At 66.6% G+C, this 19,300-nt stretch overlaps 3 protein-coding genes across 6 annotated transcripts; 2 read left to right on the top strand and 1 right to left on the bottom strand.

The window, feature by feature from the left end:
* Nucleotides 1-105: 105 nt before the first annotated feature.
* On the top strand, nt 106-2,446 carry LOC120748357 (DNA-binding protein RFXANK-like). The gene is made up of 4 exons (XM_058419181.1): nt 106-175; nt 765-831; nt 1,483-1,563; nt 2,108-2,446. The coding sequence occupies exons 1-4, from the start codon at nt 107-109 to the stop codon at nt 2,260-2,262; spliced, it is 372 nt and encodes a 123-aa protein (XP_058275164.1). The 5' UTR covers nt 106; the 3' UTR covers nt 2,263-2,446.
* A 685-nt stretch (nt 2,447-3,131) lies between these two features.
* On the bottom strand, nt 3,132-7,345 carry NR2C2AP (nuclear receptor 2C2 associated protein). 4 transcript variants are annotated; one of them, XM_058419179.1, is made up of 6 exons: nt 7,326-7,345; nt 5,289-5,335; nt 4,715-4,805; nt 4,538-4,643; nt 3,486-3,553; nt 3,132-3,366 (listed from the first exon to the last, which is right to left on the bottom strand). In XM_058419179.1, the coding sequence occupies exons 2-6, from the start codon at nt 5,327-5,329 to the stop codon at nt 3,250-3,252; spliced, it is 423 nt and encodes a 140-aa protein (XP_058275162.1). In that variant the 5' UTR covers nt 5,330-5,335; nt 7,326-7,345; the 3' UTR covers nt 3,132-3,249. The 4 variants fall into 4 exon arrangements, with proteins under 4 accessions (XP_058275162.1, XP_039910424.1, XP_039910425.1 ...); XM_040054490.2 differs by lacking the exon at nt 7,326-7,345 and adding an exon at nt 6,274-6,351 and having other exon boundaries at nt 5,289-5,336; XM_040054491.2 differs by lacking the exon at nt 7,326-7,345 and adding an exon at nt 6,048-6,068.
* Nucleotides 7,346-11,923: 4,578 nt separating this feature from the next.
* LOC120748356 (neurocan core protein-like) lies at nt 11,924-19,000 on the top strand. The gene is made up of 3 exons (XM_040054493.1): nt 11,924-12,034; nt 17,313-17,392; nt 18,495-19,000. Exons 2-3 carry the CDS (start codon nt 17,320-17,322, stop codon nt 18,998-19,000), a joined length of 579 nt encoding a protein of 192 aa, XP_039910427.1. The 5' UTR covers nt 11,924-12,034; nt 17,313-17,319.
* Nucleotides 19,001-19,300: the final 300 nt, after the last annotated feature.

Below are 19,300 nucleotides of genomic sequence, written 5' to 3'. Positions count from 1 at the left end.
TAATGGGATACTGGGATACTGGGATACTGGGATAATGGGATAATGGGATAATGGGATACTGGGATAATGGGATAATGGGATACTGGGATACTGGGGATGGGCCAGCATGGGCGGGTACACCAACATCGTCATGCTGCTGCTGCGCAGGGACGTGGACATCAACACCTACGACTGGGTGAGGAACAAGCACAGCCGTGGGATACTGGGATAATGGGGATACTGGGATAATGGAGATACTGGGGATACTGGGGCCGCGGGGACACTGGGACAGCAGGGGCAGCAGGGACATAAAGGACATTGGGGATACCAGGGACATCAGGGACACCAGGACAAAGCTCCCCAGTGCCACCAGCATGGCCAGGGGACAGCAGCCTGGAGCTGGGAGAGGCTGCAATGGGATCCCAGTGAATCCCAGTGTGGAGCTGGGAGAGGCTGCAATGGGATCCCAGTGAATCCCAGTGTGGAGCTGGGAGAGGCTGCAATGGGATCCCGCGGGTCAGGGAGCTCCTGAGGGCCAGGGGAAGCAGCAGGAGCTGTGTGAGCTCGGCAGCAATGCAGCAGGAGCTGTGTGAGCTCGGCAGGAGCTGTGTGAGCTCAGCAGTGATGCAGCAGGAGCTGTGTGAGCTCAGCAGGGATGCAGCAGGAGTGATGCAGCGATGCAGCAGGAGCTGTGTGAGCTCGGCAGGAGCTGTGTGAGCTCAGCAGCTCAGCAGCGCTGCAGCAGCAGCTCAGCAGTGACGTTTCCCCCCTTGCCCACCCCACAGAACGGGGGCACCCCCCTGCTCTACGCCGTGCGCGGGAACCACGTCAAGTGTGTGGAGGCCCTGCTGGGTAAGGCCAAAAAAACCCCCAAAAACCCCAAATCCCTGCTCCCACCTGCTGGAATTGCTGCTGCCCTGCCCACTTCTCTGGGAAGGGGTGGAAGTCCTTTATTGCCTGGTGAAAATCCCCCAAGCTCGCTGGCATCCTCAGAGCGGTGCGTTTTTAATTCTGGTTTTAGCCAGTCGGGCTTAAACACGGATTTCCTGCTCTCTTGCTGGGCCTGTCCTAAGCTAAGACTGATGTGTGGAGATATTTGTAATTTCTGACACAAATTCCACGCCTGCAGCTCTGTCTGTTCCATCTGGGAATCTTTAGCAAGGCTGCATTTTTAATTTTTTTTGTTTGTTTGTTTTTGTTGTTGTGACTAGAACTTGACTATCTTTGCAAAAAGGCTACTGAACTTCAGGTTTTAGGTCCTTTTCTTACCAGCTGATTCAGGCTCTTATTTGCTTGAGGCGCTTAAAAAAAAAAAAATTCTTATTTAAAACCAAGCTCAGCATTTCCTCCCGCTGTCTGCGTGGATTTGCATGTCTTGCTTTTTCTAAAGGTTTTAATTCGGCCCTCAGGGATGCCCCTGGGGCCTGGGTGGATGGGCCCCGGGGGGATTTTTGGAATTTTGCACCTTTTCCTGTGCCTCTTTTCCCCATTCCTGAACCGCAGCTTGCGGCGCTGACCTGACGGAGGAGGCGGATTCGGGATACACCCCCATGGACCTGGCCGTGGCCTTGGGACACAAGAAAGGCAAGTGTGCCCTCCCCGCCAGGAAACGGGGATTTTCCCCTCAGAAAACGGGGATTTTCCCCTCAGGAAATGGGGATTTCCCCCTCAGGAAATGGGGATTTTCCCCTCAGAAAACGGGGATTTTCCCCTCAGAAAATGGGGATTTTCTCCTCAGAAAATGGGGATTTTCCCCTCAGAGAATGGGGATTTTCCCTTCAGGAAACGGGGATTTTCTCCTCAGAAAACTTGGGATTTTCCCCTCAGGAAACTGAGATTTTCCCCTCAGAAAATGGGGATTTTCTCCTCAGAAAATGGGGATTTTCTCCTCAGGAAACTCGGATTTCCCCCTCAGAAAATGGGGATTTTTCCCTTCAGGAAACTGTGATTTCCCCTCAGGAAATGGGGATTTTCTCCTCAGGAAACTGGGATTTCCCCCTCAGAAAATGGGGATTTTGCCTCAGAAAATACGGGTTTGCATCAGAAAACACGGGTTTCCCCACGAGAAAACAAGGGTTTTCCCTCAGAAAGTTGGGATTCCCCTCAGAAAATGGGGATTTTCCCACAGAAAGCAGGGATTCTCCCCTCAGAAAACTGGGAGAACAGTGGCCAGATCCTTCCCAGAGCAGCGTCCCCGAAGCCCAGCCTCTTCCTGCCTCAGTCCAACAGGTCATCGAGAATCACATCCTGAAGCTGTTCCAGAACAAGAAGAGGAAGAAGTGAGGCTCCAGCTCCTCCCGGGGTCTCATCCCAGCCTGGCAGAGGCTCCAGGCACGGAGCAGCCCGGGAATTCCTGCGCTCCCGGGATGCCAGCCTCTCCCAGAAACCCAGGCACGCTCATCCCAGCCCTGGCTGGGCTCTGCTGCTCCGCGTTCTCCGTCGGAAGTAAACTTTTATTGCAATTAAACTCTGTGGAGCCCCGTGTGCTGCCTCAGCCCGCCCCAATCCCATCCCAATCCCATCCCAATCCCGTCCCAATCCCATCCCAATCCCGTCCCAATCCCATCCCAATCCCATCCCAATCCCATCCCAATCCCATCCCAATCCCATCCCAATCCCGTCCCAATCCCATCCCAATCCCATCCCAATCCCATCCCAATCCCATCCCAATCCCATCCCAATCCCGTCCCAATCCCATCCCAATCCCATCCCAATCCCGTCCCAATCCCATCCCAATCCCATCCCAATCCCATCCCAATCCCATCCCATCCCAATCCCGTCCCAATCCCATCCCAATCCCGTCCCAATCCCATCCCAATCCCGTCCCAATCCCATCCCAATCCCATCCCAATCCCATCCCAATCCCATCCCAATCCCATCCCAATCCCATCCCAATCCCGTCCCAATCCCATCCCAATCCCGTCCTAATCCCAGTTTTTGGGCAGCCGCGAGGGAAAGCGGGTGGAATTTTCTGGAATTGCTGTGCGGAGCCGTCCCTTTGGGAAGGGAAGCTGCCGGAGCCGCCGGGCCCTCCCTGCTCACAGCCAGGAGGGAGAATCCCTCGGGATCCCGGCGGTGGGAACGCGCCGATGCCACCCCGAGGGGGACGTTTCCCCCTCCCCGAGGGCTCGTTCCCGGGAGCAGCCCGGAAGGAGCAGGAATGTCATTTATTGATCCCGTCACAGGTGTCCAGGTGTCACCTCCGGGGACAGGGACGCCCCTCACGGGGTCCTCGGAGCCCCCAGGGGTGGGGACAGCCCGGGGTCCCCCCTAGAGCCTCTCCCCCAGCACCCCCAGGTGATAAACCACGATCCTCCCGAAGAAATCCGTGCTGCTCCCAAAGGTGATCTTCAGCTTATCCAGCACCGTCTCCTCCACCTGGAATCTGTGCGGCTCCCGGTGAAGGAACGACGCTGGGATTTGGGAGGCCAGACCCGCCCCCAGCAGCAAACTCCCAGAAAAATTCCCCCAATCTCCGCACCCGTCACCATCCCGGGAAAGGATATTTGCATGGCGTGGCTGTCCTGGGGGTACAGCTCCGATATCTTCACCAGTTCCTCACCCGTTCTGCAGCCTGGGGAGGGCCAGGAGGGAGCCTCAGCTGCTCCCAGGAGCTTCCAGGTGCTGTCCCAAAATCACCCCTGGCTCCCAGCAGCACCCAGAGGATCCCAGCAGCACCCAGAGGATCCCAGCTCCCCTTTATCCCCCCATGGATCTGCTCCAGGTGCTCCCAGGTTCTATCCCAAAATCTTCCCTGGCTCCCAGCAGCTCCCAGAGGATCCCAGCAGCACCCAGAGGATCCCAGCTCCCTTTTGTTCCCCCATGGATCTGCTCCAGGTGTTCCGAGGTTCTATCCCAGATCCTTCCCTGGCTCCCAGCAGCACCCAGAGGATCCCAGCAGCACCCAGAGGATCCCAGCTCCCTTTTGTTCCCCCGTGGATCTGCTCCAGGTGCTCCCAGGTGCTGTCCCAAAATCTCCCCTGGCTCCCAGCAGCTCCCAGAGGATCCCAGCAGCTCCCAGAGGATCCCAGCTCCCCTTTATCCCCCATGGATCTGCTCCAGGTCCTGTCCCAGATTCTTCCCTGGCTCCCTGCAGCACCCAGAGGATCCCAGCCCCTCTTGATTCCCTCATGGATCTGCTCCAGGTGTTCCCAGGTTCTATCCCAGATTCTTCCCTGGATCCCAGCAGCTCCCAGAGGATCCCAGCAGCACCCAGAGGATCCCAGCTCCCCTTTATTCCCCCATGGATCTGCTCCAGGTGCTCCCAGGTGCTGTCCCAAAATCTTCCCTGGCTCCCAGCAGCACCCAGAGGATCCCAGCAGCACCCAGAGGATCCCAGCTCCCCTTTATCCCCCATGGATCAGCTCCAGGCGCTCCCAGGTGCTGTCCCAGATCCTTCCCTGGCTCCCAGCTCCCCTTTGTCCCCCATGGATCAGCTCCAGGCGCTCCCGAAGCCCTCCCGGGGTTCGGCACTCCCTGGTACACGGCTCCGAGCCTCCCTCTCACGCCCTGCTGCGGGTACACCGAGGCAGGGCCCCGCGGTCCCGGCGCTCCTCACCTTCCAGCGTGCACAGCCGGCTGGAAAATCCCCCCTGGAACTGGACGTGGAGCTGCGAGACCCTGACGGGCCGGGGGAAGCACAGGGTGACCCACTGGGACGCGCCCTGCGCGGGGACAGCGGTGTCACGGGGCGCGGGCGGGGCGCGGGCGCCGCGTCCCCTCGCTGTCCCCGCACCTGGTCCGAGTTCCAGCAGGTCTCCTCGCTGCCATCGAACAGGTGCTGCTTGCCAAAGTGCTTCACGTCCCGGTTCAGCACGGAGCTCACCCTGCGGGGACGGGGGACAGGGGGGGACAGGGGGGACAGACTCACCCTGAGGGGACGGGGAGGGACAGGGGGGGACAGGGGGGACAGGGCGGGGACAGGGGGGACAGACTCACCCTGAGGGGACGGGGGGACAGGGGGGGGACAGGGGGGACAGACTCACCCTGAGGGGACGGGGGGACAGGGGACAGGGGGGGACAGGGGACAGGGAGGGACAGGGGGTGACATGGGACAGGGGGGGACAGACTCACCCTGAGGGGACAGGGGGACAGGGGACAGGGAGGGACAGGGGGTGACAGGGGACAGGGGGGAACAGGGGCACCAACCCTGGGGACATCAGGGACAGGGGACAGCGGGTAACAGGGGGTGACAGTGGGTGACAGTGGGTGACAGCGGGTGACAGCGGGTGACAGGGGGTGACAGTGGGTGACAGCGGGTGGCAGCGGGTGGCAGCGGGTGGCAGCGGGTGGCTGGGGCCCGGACTCACCGCGTGGCGGTGTCGGCACAGACCAGGGGCTCCAGGGGCATCGCTGCCTGCGGAGAGACGCGGTCAGGGAGGGGCACGGCGGGGACACCCAGAGCAGAGCCGGGGACACCGAGAACAGAGCTGGGGACACCGAGAACAGAGCTGGGGACGCCGAGAACAGCGCTGGGAACACCGAGAACAGCGCTGGGGACACCCAGAGCAGAATTGGGGACACCCAAAACAGCGCTAGGGACACCTGGGGGGAAAGAGACACCTAAAACAGCGCCGGGGACACGTGGGGGGAAAGGGGACACCCAAAACAGCACCGGGGACCCCTGCCCAGCACCGGGGACCCCCGGGGCTGCTCCCCAGTCCCGTCCCGGTCGCTCCGCGGCCGCCCCGCACTCACCGCCCGCCGCAGGAAGAGGCGGAGCCGCCGCCCCGTTCCCGGTGTCCGGTACCGCCCTCGGCAGCGCGGGACCGCGGGACGGCGGCTGCGTGTCCCCGTGTGCCACCCGTGTGCCCTCTGTGCCACCCGTGTGCCACAGGAGCCCCTCCGTGTCCCCCAGCCCCGGTCCAGCCCCGCCGCCCCCTCCCACCGCGTTCCCCCCCCGCGAACGCCTCCGCCCGGCACCGGGGAGAGGGAGAGGGAAGGAGTGCGGGGTGGGAGGGATCCCCGCATTCCTGCATCCCTGAAACCCTGCACAGCCCTGAAACCCTGTGTATCCCTGAATCCGTGCATCCCTGAGCATCCCTAAATCCCTGCAGCCCTGCATATACCTGCATCCCAGCATCCCTGCAAACCTCTGCATCCCCACACATCCCTGCTCATCGCTGCGTGTCCCTGCTGATCCCCGCATCCCTGAACCCCTGCAGGATCCTTCCACAGCCCGGCAGTGCTGCACCTCCCTGCTCAGCCCTGCATTTCTGCTCATCCCTGCATTTCTGCTCATCCCTGCATCCCTGCATCCCCGTGTCCCTGCATCCCCTCACCTCCCTGCTCAGCCCTGCTCGGCTCAGCATCCCCGAATCCCTGCTCATCCCCGAATCCCTGCTCATCCCTGCAGCGCTCCCGGTGCCGGCTGAGTCACGGCGGCCGCCCCGAGGCCGCCCCAGCTCAGTCACCGGCAAAAATAAACCCGGAGCCAGCTGCCAGCCCACCGCCCCCTCCTCGTCCCCGTCCCCATCCTCATCCTCGTCATCATCCTCATTCCTGTCCCCATCCTCATCCTCATCCCCATCCTCATCTTCATCCTCATCCTCGTCCTCAACCTCATCCCCGTCCCCATTCTCATCCTCGTCCTTATCCTCATCCTCATCCTCATCCTCATCTTCATCCTCGTCCTCATCCCCGTCCCCATCCCCATCCTCGTCCCTGTCCCCATTCTCATCCCCATCCTCATCCTCATCCTCGTCTTCATCCTCGTCCTCATTCCTGTCCCCGTCCCCATCCTCATCCTCATCCCCATCCCCATCCTCGTCCCTGTCCCCATCCCCGCGCTGCCCCAGGGCTCGGTCCCGGCTGGGGACACGCTGCCGCCGCCCGCACGCACATGTCACACATGTCACACGTGTCACACGCCTGTGCGCACACCCGCGGGGACACGCGACGCAGCGGTGCACGCGTGACCGGCTCTGCCTTCCTCCTCCTCCTCCTCCTCCCTCCCCTCCTTCCCCGTCGAGTTTCGCCTGAGAAATTGGGTCAAAAACCGCAGGAGCCTCGTTTGCCCCCGGGCTAATTGCGCGTCTGGGGACAGAGCCGCCGCTGCTGCCACCGCCGTGCGCGTCACCTCCCGCCGGCAGCGCCCCCTCCTCATCCCGGGGACCCCCGAGGGCTCCAGTGCTGGAGAACCGGGAGCATCCCGGGGACCCCCGAACCCTCTGTGACCCCCGAGCCCCCTGTGACCCCCTGAGCCCTCTGTGACCCCCTGAGCCCCTCTGTGACCCCCGACCCCTCCATCCCTGCGGAACCGGGATGCATCCCCCCAGCCCCGGGATCTTCAGCCAGAAGGAGCCGCTCTTGTGCCCTTAATTAGCCGTTAATTACTCCGTGCCCACCGATTTCCGGTTCCGTGCAGAGGCCGGGGCGCGCACGGGGCTCTGCCGGTTCTCCGCGCCTCGTGTTATTCGTTCATCAGAATCCCCCCGAGCGCACGGGACGGGGGCTCGGGGAGCGTTTGGCACTGCCAGGTGTCCTTGTGCAATTCACGCCAGGCGACAACGCGGTGGCACCTCGGGGGGAGCGGGGCGGGGCGGCCCTGGGCTGGGAGGGGACGGGTAAATGATATAATTGTCATTAATTTATGATAAGGCCGGGTTTGAGCCGCAAACCGGCTCAGGGCTGAGGGGGCACCGGGGTCGCTGCAGTGTCCCCGAGGGTGTCACCGCACCGTGAGCGCCGGGCACGCGTCACGGCGCTGGGAGCAGGTGCGAGGGTGGCGTGTGCCCTCCGTGAGCTCGGCTCTGCTGACCGCGGATGCCGCCCGGCGTCCCCGCACGGGGACAATTAGCGCCCTGGTTAATGAGCCAGCGCGGAGTGCTGCCAGCCCCGCCGCTGAGCGTGGCCCGGCCCGGTGTCCCCCGTGGCCCGTGCCGGCCCGGATCGCCCGAAATCACACACAGGGGTGAGCTGGTGGCATCGGCACCGCGGGGATTGCCGTGTCCCCTCCGTGTCCCCTCTGTGTCCCCCCCCTGTTTCCCCCGTGTCCCCTCCGTGTCCCCTCCGTGTCCCCTCCCATGTCCCCTCCCGTGTCTCTCCCGTGTCCCCCCCGTGTCCCCCTGTGTCCCCCCGTGTCCCAGGTGCGGGCGCTGCCCGAGGGGAAGGAGCGGGTCCGGCTGCGGGAAGGGGGAAGGGAAGGAGGCAGTTTCCATGGAAACCGCAAATCAAATCCACGCTCGGCGCCGGTGGGCTCGGAGGGGCGCTGGGCCTGGCCGGGGCCACCATCGGCCGTGTCCCCTCGCGTCCCCTCCCTGCCTGTCCCCCCCGGTCCCGGGTGAGGGGACACGGGCGGCACAGGGAGCTTCCACCGCCCGGGCTCCCCGCTGTCCCCTCCCCAGCCCCGCCAGGGCCGAGCCGCGGTTCTCCCCGGCCACGGATCCTCCGTCCGTCCGTCCGTCTGTCCCTCCGTCCGTCCGTCCGTGCCCGTGCCCCGGGCGCCGGCCCCAGCTGCGGCCGCGCTAATGAGCCGCGGCGCTGCTGAATGTGGCAGCTCTCCTGGAACGGGCTCCATCAGCCGCCCGCGGACCTGAGCGGAATAACAAGCGGCTCCGCGGGGCTCGGGACGGGGTCCGGCCCCCGAGCCCCCCGCGGCCGTGCGGGGACAGCGCCCCGCGCTCCCGGGACCCCCGGGCTCCCTCTGCGCCCGGCGGGGCTCGGGACACCCCGGTCACGGCGCCGCCACCCCGGAGCCGAGCGGGCCGGGGGCTCCCGGCCGCGCCACCCGCCCGCTTCGGCTCTGGCCGCCACACGACCCCGGTCCCCAGCGCTGTCCCCACCCGCGGCTCGGCCGTGTCACCGCTCCGCTGTGACAGAGCAGCAAGACCCGGCTGAGACCCGCCGAACGCGTGTCGCCTGTCCCCTGGGGGTCGGGGACAAACCAGGGCGCCGCTGCAGCAGCGGGGACCCCTCCTCAGCCCCACGGCCGAGCCGCCGTGGGGTCCCCGTGGGCGGTGGCGTGCCCCGTCCCCGGCAGCGGGAGCCCCCCGGCGCTGCCACCGCGCCCCGAGCGCTCCCCGCGTCCCTGTCACAACAAAGGAAAACATCTCCGCATGGGAACTGCGGAGGGTCGTCACGGCAACGCCGCTGCAGCGTCTCGCCAGAATCGCGGCGGTTCGGGCTCAAAAAGCCGCGCGGAGCCCGCGCAGACCCGGCCGGGTGTGGGGCCCGGGAGCGGCACCCAAGGGTGGGCTCAGGTGACCCCGACCGCGCTGTGCCGGGGCCGCCTGGGCTGTGGGGACACGGTGACAGCGGGTGGCGCGGTGACAGCGGGTGGCGCGGTGACAGTCGGTGCTGCCCCGCGGGAGCAGCTCGGGGCTCTGGGGGTGAGGGATGTGGGGCTGGAGGGGCGCGGGGACCCCACCCTGGGCGAGGCTGGTGACACAGGGACACGGGGACACAGGGACACGGGGACACAGGGACACAGGGACACAGGGACACAGGGACACGGGGACACGGGGACACACGGACACAGGGACACAGGGACACTCAGACACAGGGACGCAGGGACACAAGGACACAGGGACACTCGGACACATGGACACGGGGACACACGGACACTCTGACACAGGGACACAGGGACACAGGGACGCAGGGACACAGGGACACAGGGACACAGGGACGCAGGGACACAGGGACACAGGGACACAGGGACACTCGGACACAGGGACACAGGGACACTCGGACACAGGGACACAGGGACACCGCTCCTCTGCCGCCCCCGGCAGGGTGCTGGGCTCAGAGGGCGATGACACCACTGGTGTCACCTCCCAGCTGCAGGGACGCCAACCTGGTGCCAGCGGAGGAGCTGGAGATGCCATCGCTGGTCCCCGGCGCGTCCCTGAGCTCGGAGCAGCTGCCGGGGACAGCGGGGACGGGCGTTGGTGGCACCCCTGTCCTCGAGCCATGCCAGAGGGTGGCCGCTGTGACATTCATCTCCACCCGAGGCCAGAGCTCGGCTCGGCCACCGCCAGCACCTTCCTGTGCCACAGAGCCACGGCCGGTGACGCACCCCCGGTGTCCCGGTGTCCCCTTCCCTCGCCTTGGAGTCCCCGAGAGGCTCTGGGGCCTGTGGGAGGCTCGGGGTCAGGCTGCGAGCTGCTGTGCTGGAGATTTTTGGGATGGGTGACACGCGGGAGGTGCTGGGGTGACCCAACATTCCCACCGGGAATCCGGGACGAGCCCACCTGATCCCTGATCCGCGCACGCTGCCGGATCCCCAGTGGGGATTTAGGAAAGGTGAGGAGCAGGAGGAAGGATTTGGGGCTGCAGGTGAAGGGTTTGGGGCTGCAGGTGAAGGGTTTGGGGATGCAGGTGAAGGATTTGGGGATGCAGGAGGAAGGGTTTGGGGATGCAGGTGAAGGATTTGGGGCTGCAGGTGAAGGGTTTGGGGCTGCAGGTGAAGGATTTGGGGATGTAGGTGAAGGGTTTGGGGATGCAGGTGAAGGATTTGGGGATGTAGGTGAAGGGTTTGGGGATGCAGGTGAAGGACTTGGGGATGCAGGAAGATTTGGGGCTGCAGGTGAAGGATTTGGGGGCTGCAGGTGAAGGGTTTGGGGATGCAGGAGGAAGGGTTTGGGGCTGCAAGAGGATTTGGGGGATGCAGGTGAAGGATTTAGGGCTGCAGGAGGAAGGGTTTGGGGATGCAGGAGGAAGGATTTGGGGGCTGCAGGTGCGGTGAGGAGCAGCGAGCGCATTCAGAGGGTGCCCAGGTGAGGATTTCGGACCCGGCCCCACCCCACGGATCCCTCCTGGACCATCCTGTCCCAGCAGCAGCCACACCCTCCTCCCCACAACCCCCAAAAACCACCCCAGGGTGCCCTCTCCGAAGACCCGCGGGGCGTCCGGACGCTCCGGGATCGGGACGAAGCCGGGACACCAAACCCCCGGGGACCCTCTCCCTCATTCCCCTCGGCAAAGCGCGACCCCCGAGCCCCGTCCCCCAGGCTCGGGCACCTCCAAGGGGCCGGGCCCGCCAGCTGCAGCCGCCTGAAGCGGGGAACAGAGGAGCTCTGTGCGCCGGCAGCGCCGGGATTGTGCGGGAGCAGGGGGGGCTCACAAAAGGCAGGAAACGCCACGGAAAGTCGGGCACAATGGAGTCGGAAATGAGAACTTTGCTCTCGGGTTTCCACGGATCCATCCCGCACCGGGAGGGGCGGGCAGGGGCGGGGGGGATCCTCTTCTTCCGCTGCCAAGTGGCGGGAGACACAGGCTGGCATTCTTCTGTCACCGGCGGGAAGGTGACCCCCCGCCCACCCCCGAAAACACCCACCCCAATGCTCAGGGATGCATTTCTTCCCCCCTTTTCTCGTAGCTCAGCTCTGTGGGGAGTCTCACTCATTTTTTGGGGGGGGTTTGAAGTCTTTTCCCGCCCACAGCATCCTCCAGCCCCCCCCCCCGCACCCCGTTCCGGCCCCAGGACCCTGGGGTTGGGCCCTGGTTGGCTCAAAGGGAATTTCGGGGTGCGGGGGGGCCCGAAAGGGTGCTCCCCTCGTTAGAAAACACCCCAAAAAATCCCTTTGTGGGATTTTTCCGGCCTCCCTCACAGCGACACCCCCCCCCCCCACATCCTCTGAGGGACCCCTCCCCAGCCCCCTCCCCATTTCCGCGCTGGGGGGGCGCAGGAGCGGCCCCGCTCCGTGCGGAGGGGACACCCCCGGATTTTTGGGGGTGTCAGGAGGTGGGGGGGGGGTTGGGGTGGTTTTTTTGGGGGGCTGGGGGGTGGAGGCGGCGCATGCGCGGCCGCCCCTCGCCCTGCGCCGGGCAGCGCGGAGCGGGCGCGGGTTCTCCGCCGCTGCGGGCAGGTGCGGGCGGGCGGCACCGGCGGCACCGGCGGGGAGGGGAGGGAGGGGAGGGAGGGGAGGGGAGGGAGGGGGGGCCGCGCCCGCCGCCAGCCGCGATTGGCCCGGCCCGGCCCGGCTCGGCCCCCTCCGGGGGGGCCCCGGCCCGCTGCCCCCCTCTCCGAGCTTCGCTTTTTAAGCCGCCGGTGCCGGCGGGGGTGCTCGGATCTACCGGAGGCGATGAGTCCCGGCGCGCCCTGAGCACGGAGCAGGTACGTGCGGCACCGGCACCGGCACCGGCAGGAGCGGGACGGATCCGCGCCGGGGGGCCCGGTGCCGGGGATGGGGACGGGCACAGCGGTACCGGTACCGGTACCGGCAGCGCTGCGGCGGCAGAGGGTTGGGTCCGCGCTGGGGACGCGGCGGAGCTGCGGGGGCTGCGGGAATGCGGGGCCCGGTGGCGGGGATGGGGACGGTGACACCGGCAGCGCTGCGGGCACCGGCGTGGGGGCGGTGACACCGGCAGCGACAGCGGCAGCGACAGCGGCAGGAGCGGGATGGATCCGGGCTGGATCCGGGCTGGATCCGGGCTGGATCCGGGCTGGATCCGGGCTGGGCCCGCGGGTCCCGGTGGCGGTGGCGGGGACGGTGACACCAGAACCGTGACACGGGCACGGCCGTGGCAGGAGCGGGGCAGATCCGGGCCGGAGACGCAGCGGGGACGGGGGACACTCGGTGTGAGGGGACACTGCGGGTGGCCGGGGTGGCCCTGGCGGGGGGGAGGCGCCGGGGACACTGAGGGGACAGGTGTGGGGCTGGAGGGGACGCTGCGGGGACCAGGGGCACTGGGACAGCCGGACAATGGGGGCGTGGCCACCGGCGTTGCGGGGACACCAGGACAGTGGGACACGGCTGGGGACAGTGGGACACGGCTGGGGACAGTGGGAGGGCACGCAGAGGTGGCCAGGGGTGGCAGGACAGCCGTGGGTGCCACCAGAGAGTCACCTCCCTGCGGTGCCATGCGCCTGGGCCACCCAGTCCCTCGCTGGTGACACTGGCGGCTCCCCGGCGGGGCGGGAGCCGGGAATGTCCCCGGCACGGGGACAGAGTGCCAGGCACGCAGTGCCACGGGCGGGATGTCCCCAGCACGGGGACACAGCGTGGAGAAACCGGGATGGACGGATGGGTGGGTTGGATGGATGGATCCATGGATGGATGGATCCACGGATTCATGGATGGACACAGGGACGGATGGATGGATGGATGATGGATCAATGGATCCATGGATGGATGGACAGACACAGGGATGGACGGACACAGGGATGGACGGACACAGGGATGGATGGATGGATGGATGGATGGATGGATGGATGGATGGATGGATGGATGGATGGATGGATGGACACAGGGATGGACGGACACAGGGATGGACGGACACAGGGATGGACGGACGTGGGTGTGGATCAGGGCTCGGCAAACCCCAGAACCGGTGGGACAGCGGTGCCAGCGGTGCCAGCGGTGCCAGCGGTGCCAGCGGTGCCAGGCCCACCGGCCCGGGGCTCTCCTCCCGGTTTTGGGTGTCACTGGCAGCGTGTGGCCGGGCCGGCGGCAGGGCTGGCGATGTCACCGAGGGTCACAGCGATGCTGCTCCGGCTCCGGGGCTCCCGCGGCGCTTGGGGCTTGGCCGGGGAGAGGCAGAAAGCGGGGGGGGGGAAAAAAATAAAATCACCCCCCAAAAACCGAAATAAATACATTAAAAAAAAAAAAAAAAAAAAAAAAAAGAAGATGAGCAAATTCTAAAATAAAGGCTGCAGACTGTCTGCCTAATAAAAATCGCACCCGGCAAAGGGCCCGCATTGGACGGGATCGCAGCTTCCCGAGGTGCTAATTTATTCCGGCAGGGCTGGGGGGAGCGGGGAGCGTCACGTTGCCTGTGAGATGTGACGGCAGCGAGGTTTGCAGAATTCCTTTGTTGTGGGCAGAGAGGAGGGGGACGCGGAGCCGGCCCCGCCGCCGGGCTCCTGCGGCGGCCGCGCAGCCCGGGGACAGGCGGGGGACAGGCGGGGGACAGGCGGGGGGCAGCCGGGGACACCCCGCAGGACACCCCCGCGCCCCGCCGGGCGCCCCGCCGAGCTGGGAGGGAGGTGGGTGCTGTGGGGAGGCGCTCGGGGGTGCTGGGGGTTAGGGGTGGGGGGCGCAGGAGCGGCCCCCGGGGTGGCAGCGGCGACGGAGAGAGGAGCGGGGGGGGGGGGGGACACGAGGTGGGGTGGGCACGGGGATGTCGCGCAGCGTTGGTGGCACGGCTGGCCGGAGTGACCCGCGGGGACAGCAGAGGTCGTGGGGACAGCCGGTGGCACCGCCAGGAGGGCGCCGGGGTCCCGCCGGCTCCGGGGTGCCCGGGTGGGGTGGCAGTGCCACCTCCGTCCCGCCGTGTCCCAAAGGTCCCCTGTGCTCCGCGCGGATCCCGCCATCCCCCAGGCTCGGGGCAGGCCGGGGGGGGACAGGTGACCCCCAAACTGACCGGGTGGTCCCGGCGGCCCGTGCGGAATTAAGCTCCGTTTCAGCTGGAGCTAATCGCCATCCCCGGATTTGCATATTCATGAGCGGGATGAATTATTCATGAGGTGACAGCTAGTGACAGATGTGAGAATGTTCGCCCGGGTGTCGGGGGGGGGGGCTCGGGGGGGCGTTTTGCACCGGCGTTATTTTAGATTTCTCTTGTCCCCGAGGGGGCCGAGCCACGTGGCCTTGGGGACGTCACGGTGACACCGCCGGGGCTGCGGGGACACCCCGCTGTGGAGCCCGGGCCCTGCTGGCCCTGGTGGCCCTGGTGGCCCTGGTGGCCCGGCCACCCCCGTCACCTCGCCACGCCGGTGCCACTCTCCGAGCTCTGCTGTCACCACCGGGCGCTGCGCCGTGTCACCCGCATGGCCCAGCCGGCGGCGGCTTCCACCGGGAATCGCCGCTGGATCCGGCCTGGGGCCCGGGATCCACCCCGGGATCCATCCCGGTGACACAGCCACATCCTGACCCTGCCGTGCCAGCCCGGGGCTGCCTCAATCCCTGCTGGATCCATCCCGGGATCCGGGATCCATCCCGGGATCCATCCCGGTGACACAGCCACATCCTGACCCTGCCGTGCCACCCCGGGGCTGCCTCAGTCCCTGCCGGATCCTGCCCTGGGATCCGGGATCCATCCCGGGATCCATCCCGGGGGTACAGCAGGGTCAGGATGTGGCCGTGCCACCCCGGGGCTGCCTCAATCCCTGCTGGATCCATCCTGGGATCAGGGATCCATCCCGGGGACGCCGCCCGGCTCTGGGGACATGGCCAGGGGACACCGCGAGCGGGGCCCTGGCAGGGCTGGAGCTTCCCGTGCCGCTCGTCCCGACCCCGGAGAAACTTCCCGCTGGCTCAGCACCTTCCCGGGGCTCGGGCTCGGGCCGGAGGGTGCGGAACGGGCGGGGGCAGGAGCGGAGCCCTGGGGAGCGGCCGCTGCCCGAGCCAAGGTGACAGCGGGCGTCCCCAGGGCAGCAGGGCGCGTCCTGTCCCTGCTGCGGAGGGACCTTGGGGACTTTGAGCTTTCCCAGGTGCTGCCGGCCGGCCTTTCCCGCTCTTCCTGCTGCGGAAGCAGATCCTGCGGGAATGGTGATGTCAGGGAAGGCGGCGGCTCAGCAGTGTCACCCCAAAACCCGAGCCCCAGCAGCGCCCACCGGGGAGGGGTCAGGGACCCCCATCCATCCACCCCATCCCATGCCATCCCATGGATCCCATCCCACAGATCCCACCCCACCCCACCCCACCCCATCCCATCCCACCCCATCCCATCCCATCCCACCCCATCCCATCCCATGGATCCCATCCCATCCCATCCCATCCCATCCCATCCCATCCCATCCCATCCCATCCCATCCCATCCCATCCCATCCTATCCCATCCCATCCCATCCCACCCCATCCCATCCCATTATCCCATCCCATCCCATCCCACCCCATCCCATCCCATTATCCCATCCCATCCCATCCCATCCCAGTGTCCCCATCCCAGTGTCCCCAGTGGTGCCTGGCCCGAGGTCACAGCGCTGTCTCTTTGTCCCGGGGGAGCTCCTGCACGCCCCCGGAATTCAAAATCCACATTCCACCGGGAGCAGCCGGACCCTCCCGAGCCCGACGGTGCCGAGGAATTTCCATTTCTCCCCCTGGAGCCGGGAAAAAGGGAAAAGCTTGGCGCTGGGGTTGGAGGAGTTTCCTTCCCGGAGCGTCTCCCAGCAGGGATGGAGGAGCCGCTCTCGGAGCCCCGGGGCTGCTTTGGGCTTTTCCGGCTCCGGGGAGATTTCTCCGGGCAAAGGCACCAGCACCCAGCTCACATCCCGCTGCCCATTCCTGACCCCGGGAATGTCCCGGGTCACCTCCCGGCAGCTGGCTTTGGGGACAGAGCTGCCGCCGCGGGGAAAGGGGCTGCCAGGGCTTTTTTGTTGGGAAGAAATCAGATAAAAAGCGTTTTTGCCTCGCCCAGAAAAGGCCCTTTGCCAGCGCGGAACACGGGGGGTCTCCTTTTCTCTCGCCGCTTCGCTCTTTCCTTCTATTTTAGTCCCATAAAAGCACGGAAGGGACAGAAGGAGCCATCAGGAAAATGGAGCCCCAGGGGTGTGGCGATGAGGCAGGGCTCAGCTCGGGGCGTGGGGGGCTCCTGGTGTCCCCCGAAGGCCGCCTGGTCCCCGAATCCGTGTCTGGGGCAGGGCGGGGATCGGGGAAGCGGGGGGCAGGAGATCCCAGGCCGGGTCTGGGGTGGGGGACGCGGGGTTGGCTCAAGCTCGCGGCGGCACCGCGGGGTTTGGGGGTGCTGGTGGTGCCCCCGCTGCCTCTGCCCGGCCAGTCTGGCACCCCGAGGATGGCGGTGGTGACGGGAACTGGGGGGTGGTGACAGGCACTGGGTGACAGGCACTGGGTGGTGGTGATGGTGACAGGCACTGGGTGACGGTGACAAGCACTGGGTGAGGGTGACAGGCACTGGGTGATGGTGGCAGGCACTGGGTGACAGGAACTGGGTGATGGTGACAGGCACTGGGTGACAATGACAGGCACAGGGTAACAGTGACAGGCACTGGGTGACGGTGGCAGGCACTGGGTGAGGGTGACAGGCACTGGGTGAGGGTGACAGGCACTGGGTGATGGTGGCAGGCACTGGGTGATGGTCATGGTGGGCACAGGGTGACAGTGACAGGCACTGGGTGACAGTGACAGGCACCAGCCAGCCAGGCGGTGCCCGTGTCTGACCTGCCCAACGCCCCTCTGACCCCGGCTCCCGGACACTTCAGGGTCCCTCCAGCGGAGCAGAGGGGCAGGAGGGAGCTCCTGTGGGGCCGAGCTTTGTGCTCGGGGGGCTGCGGGACCCCCGGGCGCCTCGGGGGTGTCCCCGCGGGCGGGCACACTCAGGTGCCCCGGTGCCAGCACCCAAATCGGTCTCAGCCCGGGCGGAGGGAGCGGAGCCCGCCGCTGCGGGCGCCTCCGGCCCCCGAGCCCCGGCCTGGCAGCAGCGCTGTCCCCGCAGGTCGAGGATGCTCCATGCGACGGGCGATGCCGCCCGCCGGCTCCTGCTCGGGCTCTCGCTCCTCCCCATCGCCCTCCTGGGTAAGTGCTCGGCGCTAATTAGAGGCCGAACAACCAGAAGTCATGAACTCCGGGCCGCAGTAAATCCTGAGCGGGGAATGAAAACGCGGGCGGGGCTCGGGATTAGCGAGGGAGAAACCCCCCGAGGCCACCGCGCCCCCTCCCCGCCTCGGGATCCGAGACCTTAAACCTTAATCCCGCGGGCAGCCCCCTCCCCACGGCGCAGCTGAGCCCCCCGGGATTTGCCGCGGCTCTGAGCCCTGCGTCCGCCCGCAGCTCGGGGGTTTTGGCTCGGGGTGCGGGGAGGGTCCCGGGGGATTAGCGGCTGTGCGCAGCCCCCAGCTGCTCCCTGACCCACCCCGGGGGTCCCGGGGGGTCCTAGACGCGGGGGGATTTGCGGCGGCGCTGGGAGCCTGGGGCGGGATTAGTGCGGGACGAGGAGGAGGAGGAGGAGGATGAAGAGAGGGTGCTCGCGGTGCTGTCACGCTCTGTCGCAGCCCCGGGGTGGTTTTTTTTCCGCCGGTGCCACCCGGGTCCGGTGGCGTCCGCGGGCGGGGACAGCGCGGGCCGGTGTCCCCTGGGAGCAGGGTGGCACCCACGGGTGCAGAGCCCGGGGACATCCCGGGGGGGCTGGACCCCGCCCGAGTGGGGGGCTCAGCCCCAGAGGGGTCAAGGTCGGGCTGCAGCCGCTCCGTGGGGGGCAGAGCTTTATCCCAATCCATCATCGCCGTTCCTGCTTTTGGGGGGCTCAGGGTGCCCCACACCCTGCCACGCCCCCAGCCCCACTCCATGGGGGTCTCGGCTTTATCCCAATCCATCATCCCAGCTCCTGCTCCTCCTGGGGGCTCAGGGGTGCCCCACACCCCCGATGCCCCCAGCCCTGTTTCATGGGGGTCACGGCTTTATCCCAATCCATCATCCCAGCTCCCGCTCCTCCCGGGGGCTCAGGGGTGCCCCACACCCCCCGATGCCCCCTCCCTGTTTCATGGGGGTCACGGCTTTATCCCAATCATCCCGGGGGCTCGGGGGTGCCCGGAGCAGCTCCCCCCCCGTCACCCCCTCACCCCCAGCCCTCCCAGCCGCGTCCGAGCCCCCCGTGGCAGCCCGGCCGCTCTCCCCGCAGGCTCCCAGGACGAGGGAGAAGGCGATCCACATCACGCGGGTGCAGCACCGGGCGGTGAGCGTGGGGCTGGGCGAGCCCGTATCACCCTGCCCTGCCTCTTCCTGCTGCGCCCCTCCGCGCCCCCGGAGCCGCCGCGCGTCAAATGGAGCAAGGTGCGCTCGGCCGGCGGCCAGAGGGAGGACTCGCCCATCCTGGTGGCCAAGGACGACGCGGTGAAGGTGGCCAGAGCCTACGAGGGCCGGGCGTGGCTGCCGGCGTACGGCCGTGACCGCTCCAACGCCACGCTGCAGCTGCGGGCGGCCCGGGCCGGCGACGCGGGGCTCTACCGCTGCCACGTGGTGGCCGGGATCGAGGACGAGCAGGAGCTGCTGCCGCTGGAGGTGACGGGTGAGCGGGCACGGCCCGGGGAGACGGAGCGGGGCGGGAGAGATGGGCACACAGGAGGAGGCGTGTGCAGCGTGAGGGCTGAGCTCCCCACGTGTGAGCTGTGTGCACCCCACATGTGAGCTGTGTGCACCCCACATGTGTGCTGTGAGCACCCCACATGTGAGCTGTGTGCTCCGTAAGTGAGCTGTGAGCCCGACATGTGAGCTGTGTGCACCCCACATGTGCGCTGTGTGCACCCCATATGGAGCTGTGTGCACCCCACATGTGAGCTGTGAGCCCCACATGAGAGCTGTGTGCCCCTCATGTGAGCTGTGAGCCCCACATGTGAGCTGTGTGCCCCTAATGTGAGCTGTGAGCCCCACATGTGAGCTGTGTGCTCCGTAAGTGTGCTGTGTACCCCACATGAGAACTGTGGGCCC

This window comes from Hirundo rustica, unplaced genomic scaffold (genome assembly GCF_015227805.2).
Source record: "Hirundo rustica isolate bHirRus1 unplaced genomic scaffold, bHirRus1.pri.v3 unplaced_BUSCO_420085at7742, whole genome shotgun sequence".
In the NCBI taxonomy this organism is placed as follows: Eukaryota; Metazoa; Chordata; class Aves; order Passeriformes; family Hirundinidae; genus Hirundo; species Hirundo rustica.
The sequence above is the reverse complement of the archived record's forward strand: the minus strand, read 5'-3'. Positions and strand labels throughout refer to the sequence as shown.

Coding starts and splice junctions, on each gene's coding strand:
- NR2C2AP (XM_040054490.2), bottom strand. CDS start 6,326: ATGAGCAGGGATTCGGGGATGAGCAGGGATTCGGGGATGCTGAGCCGA. Junction 3,554..4,537: donor CCGGCTGTGCACGCTGGAAG/GTGAGGAGCGCC, acceptor GGCCCTCCCCAG/GCTGCAGAACGGGTGAGGAA. Junction 3,367..3,485: donor AGGACAGCCACGCCATGCAA/ATATCCTTTCCC, acceptor CGGGAGCCGCAC/AGATTCCAGGTGGAGGAGAC.
- LOC120748357 (XM_058419181.1), top strand. CDS start 107: ATGGGCGGGTACACCAACATCGTCATGCTGCTGCTGCGCAGGGACGTG. Junction 832..1,482: donor GTGTGTGGAGGCCCTGCTGG/GTAAGGCCAAAA, acceptor CCTGAACCGCAG/CTTGCGGCGCTGACCTGACG. Junction 1,564..2,107: donor GGCCTTGGGACACAAGAAAG/GCAAGTGTGCCC, acceptor ATTTTCCCACAG/AAAGCAGGGATTCTCCCCTC.
- LOC120748356 (XM_040054493.1), top strand. CDS start 17,320: ATGCTCCATGCGACGGGCGATGCCGCCCGCCGGCTCCTGCTCGGGCTC. Junction 17,393..18,494: donor CCTCCCCATCGCCCTCCTGG/GTAAGTGCTCGG, acceptor CTCTCCCCGCAG/GCTCCCAGGACGAGGGAGAA.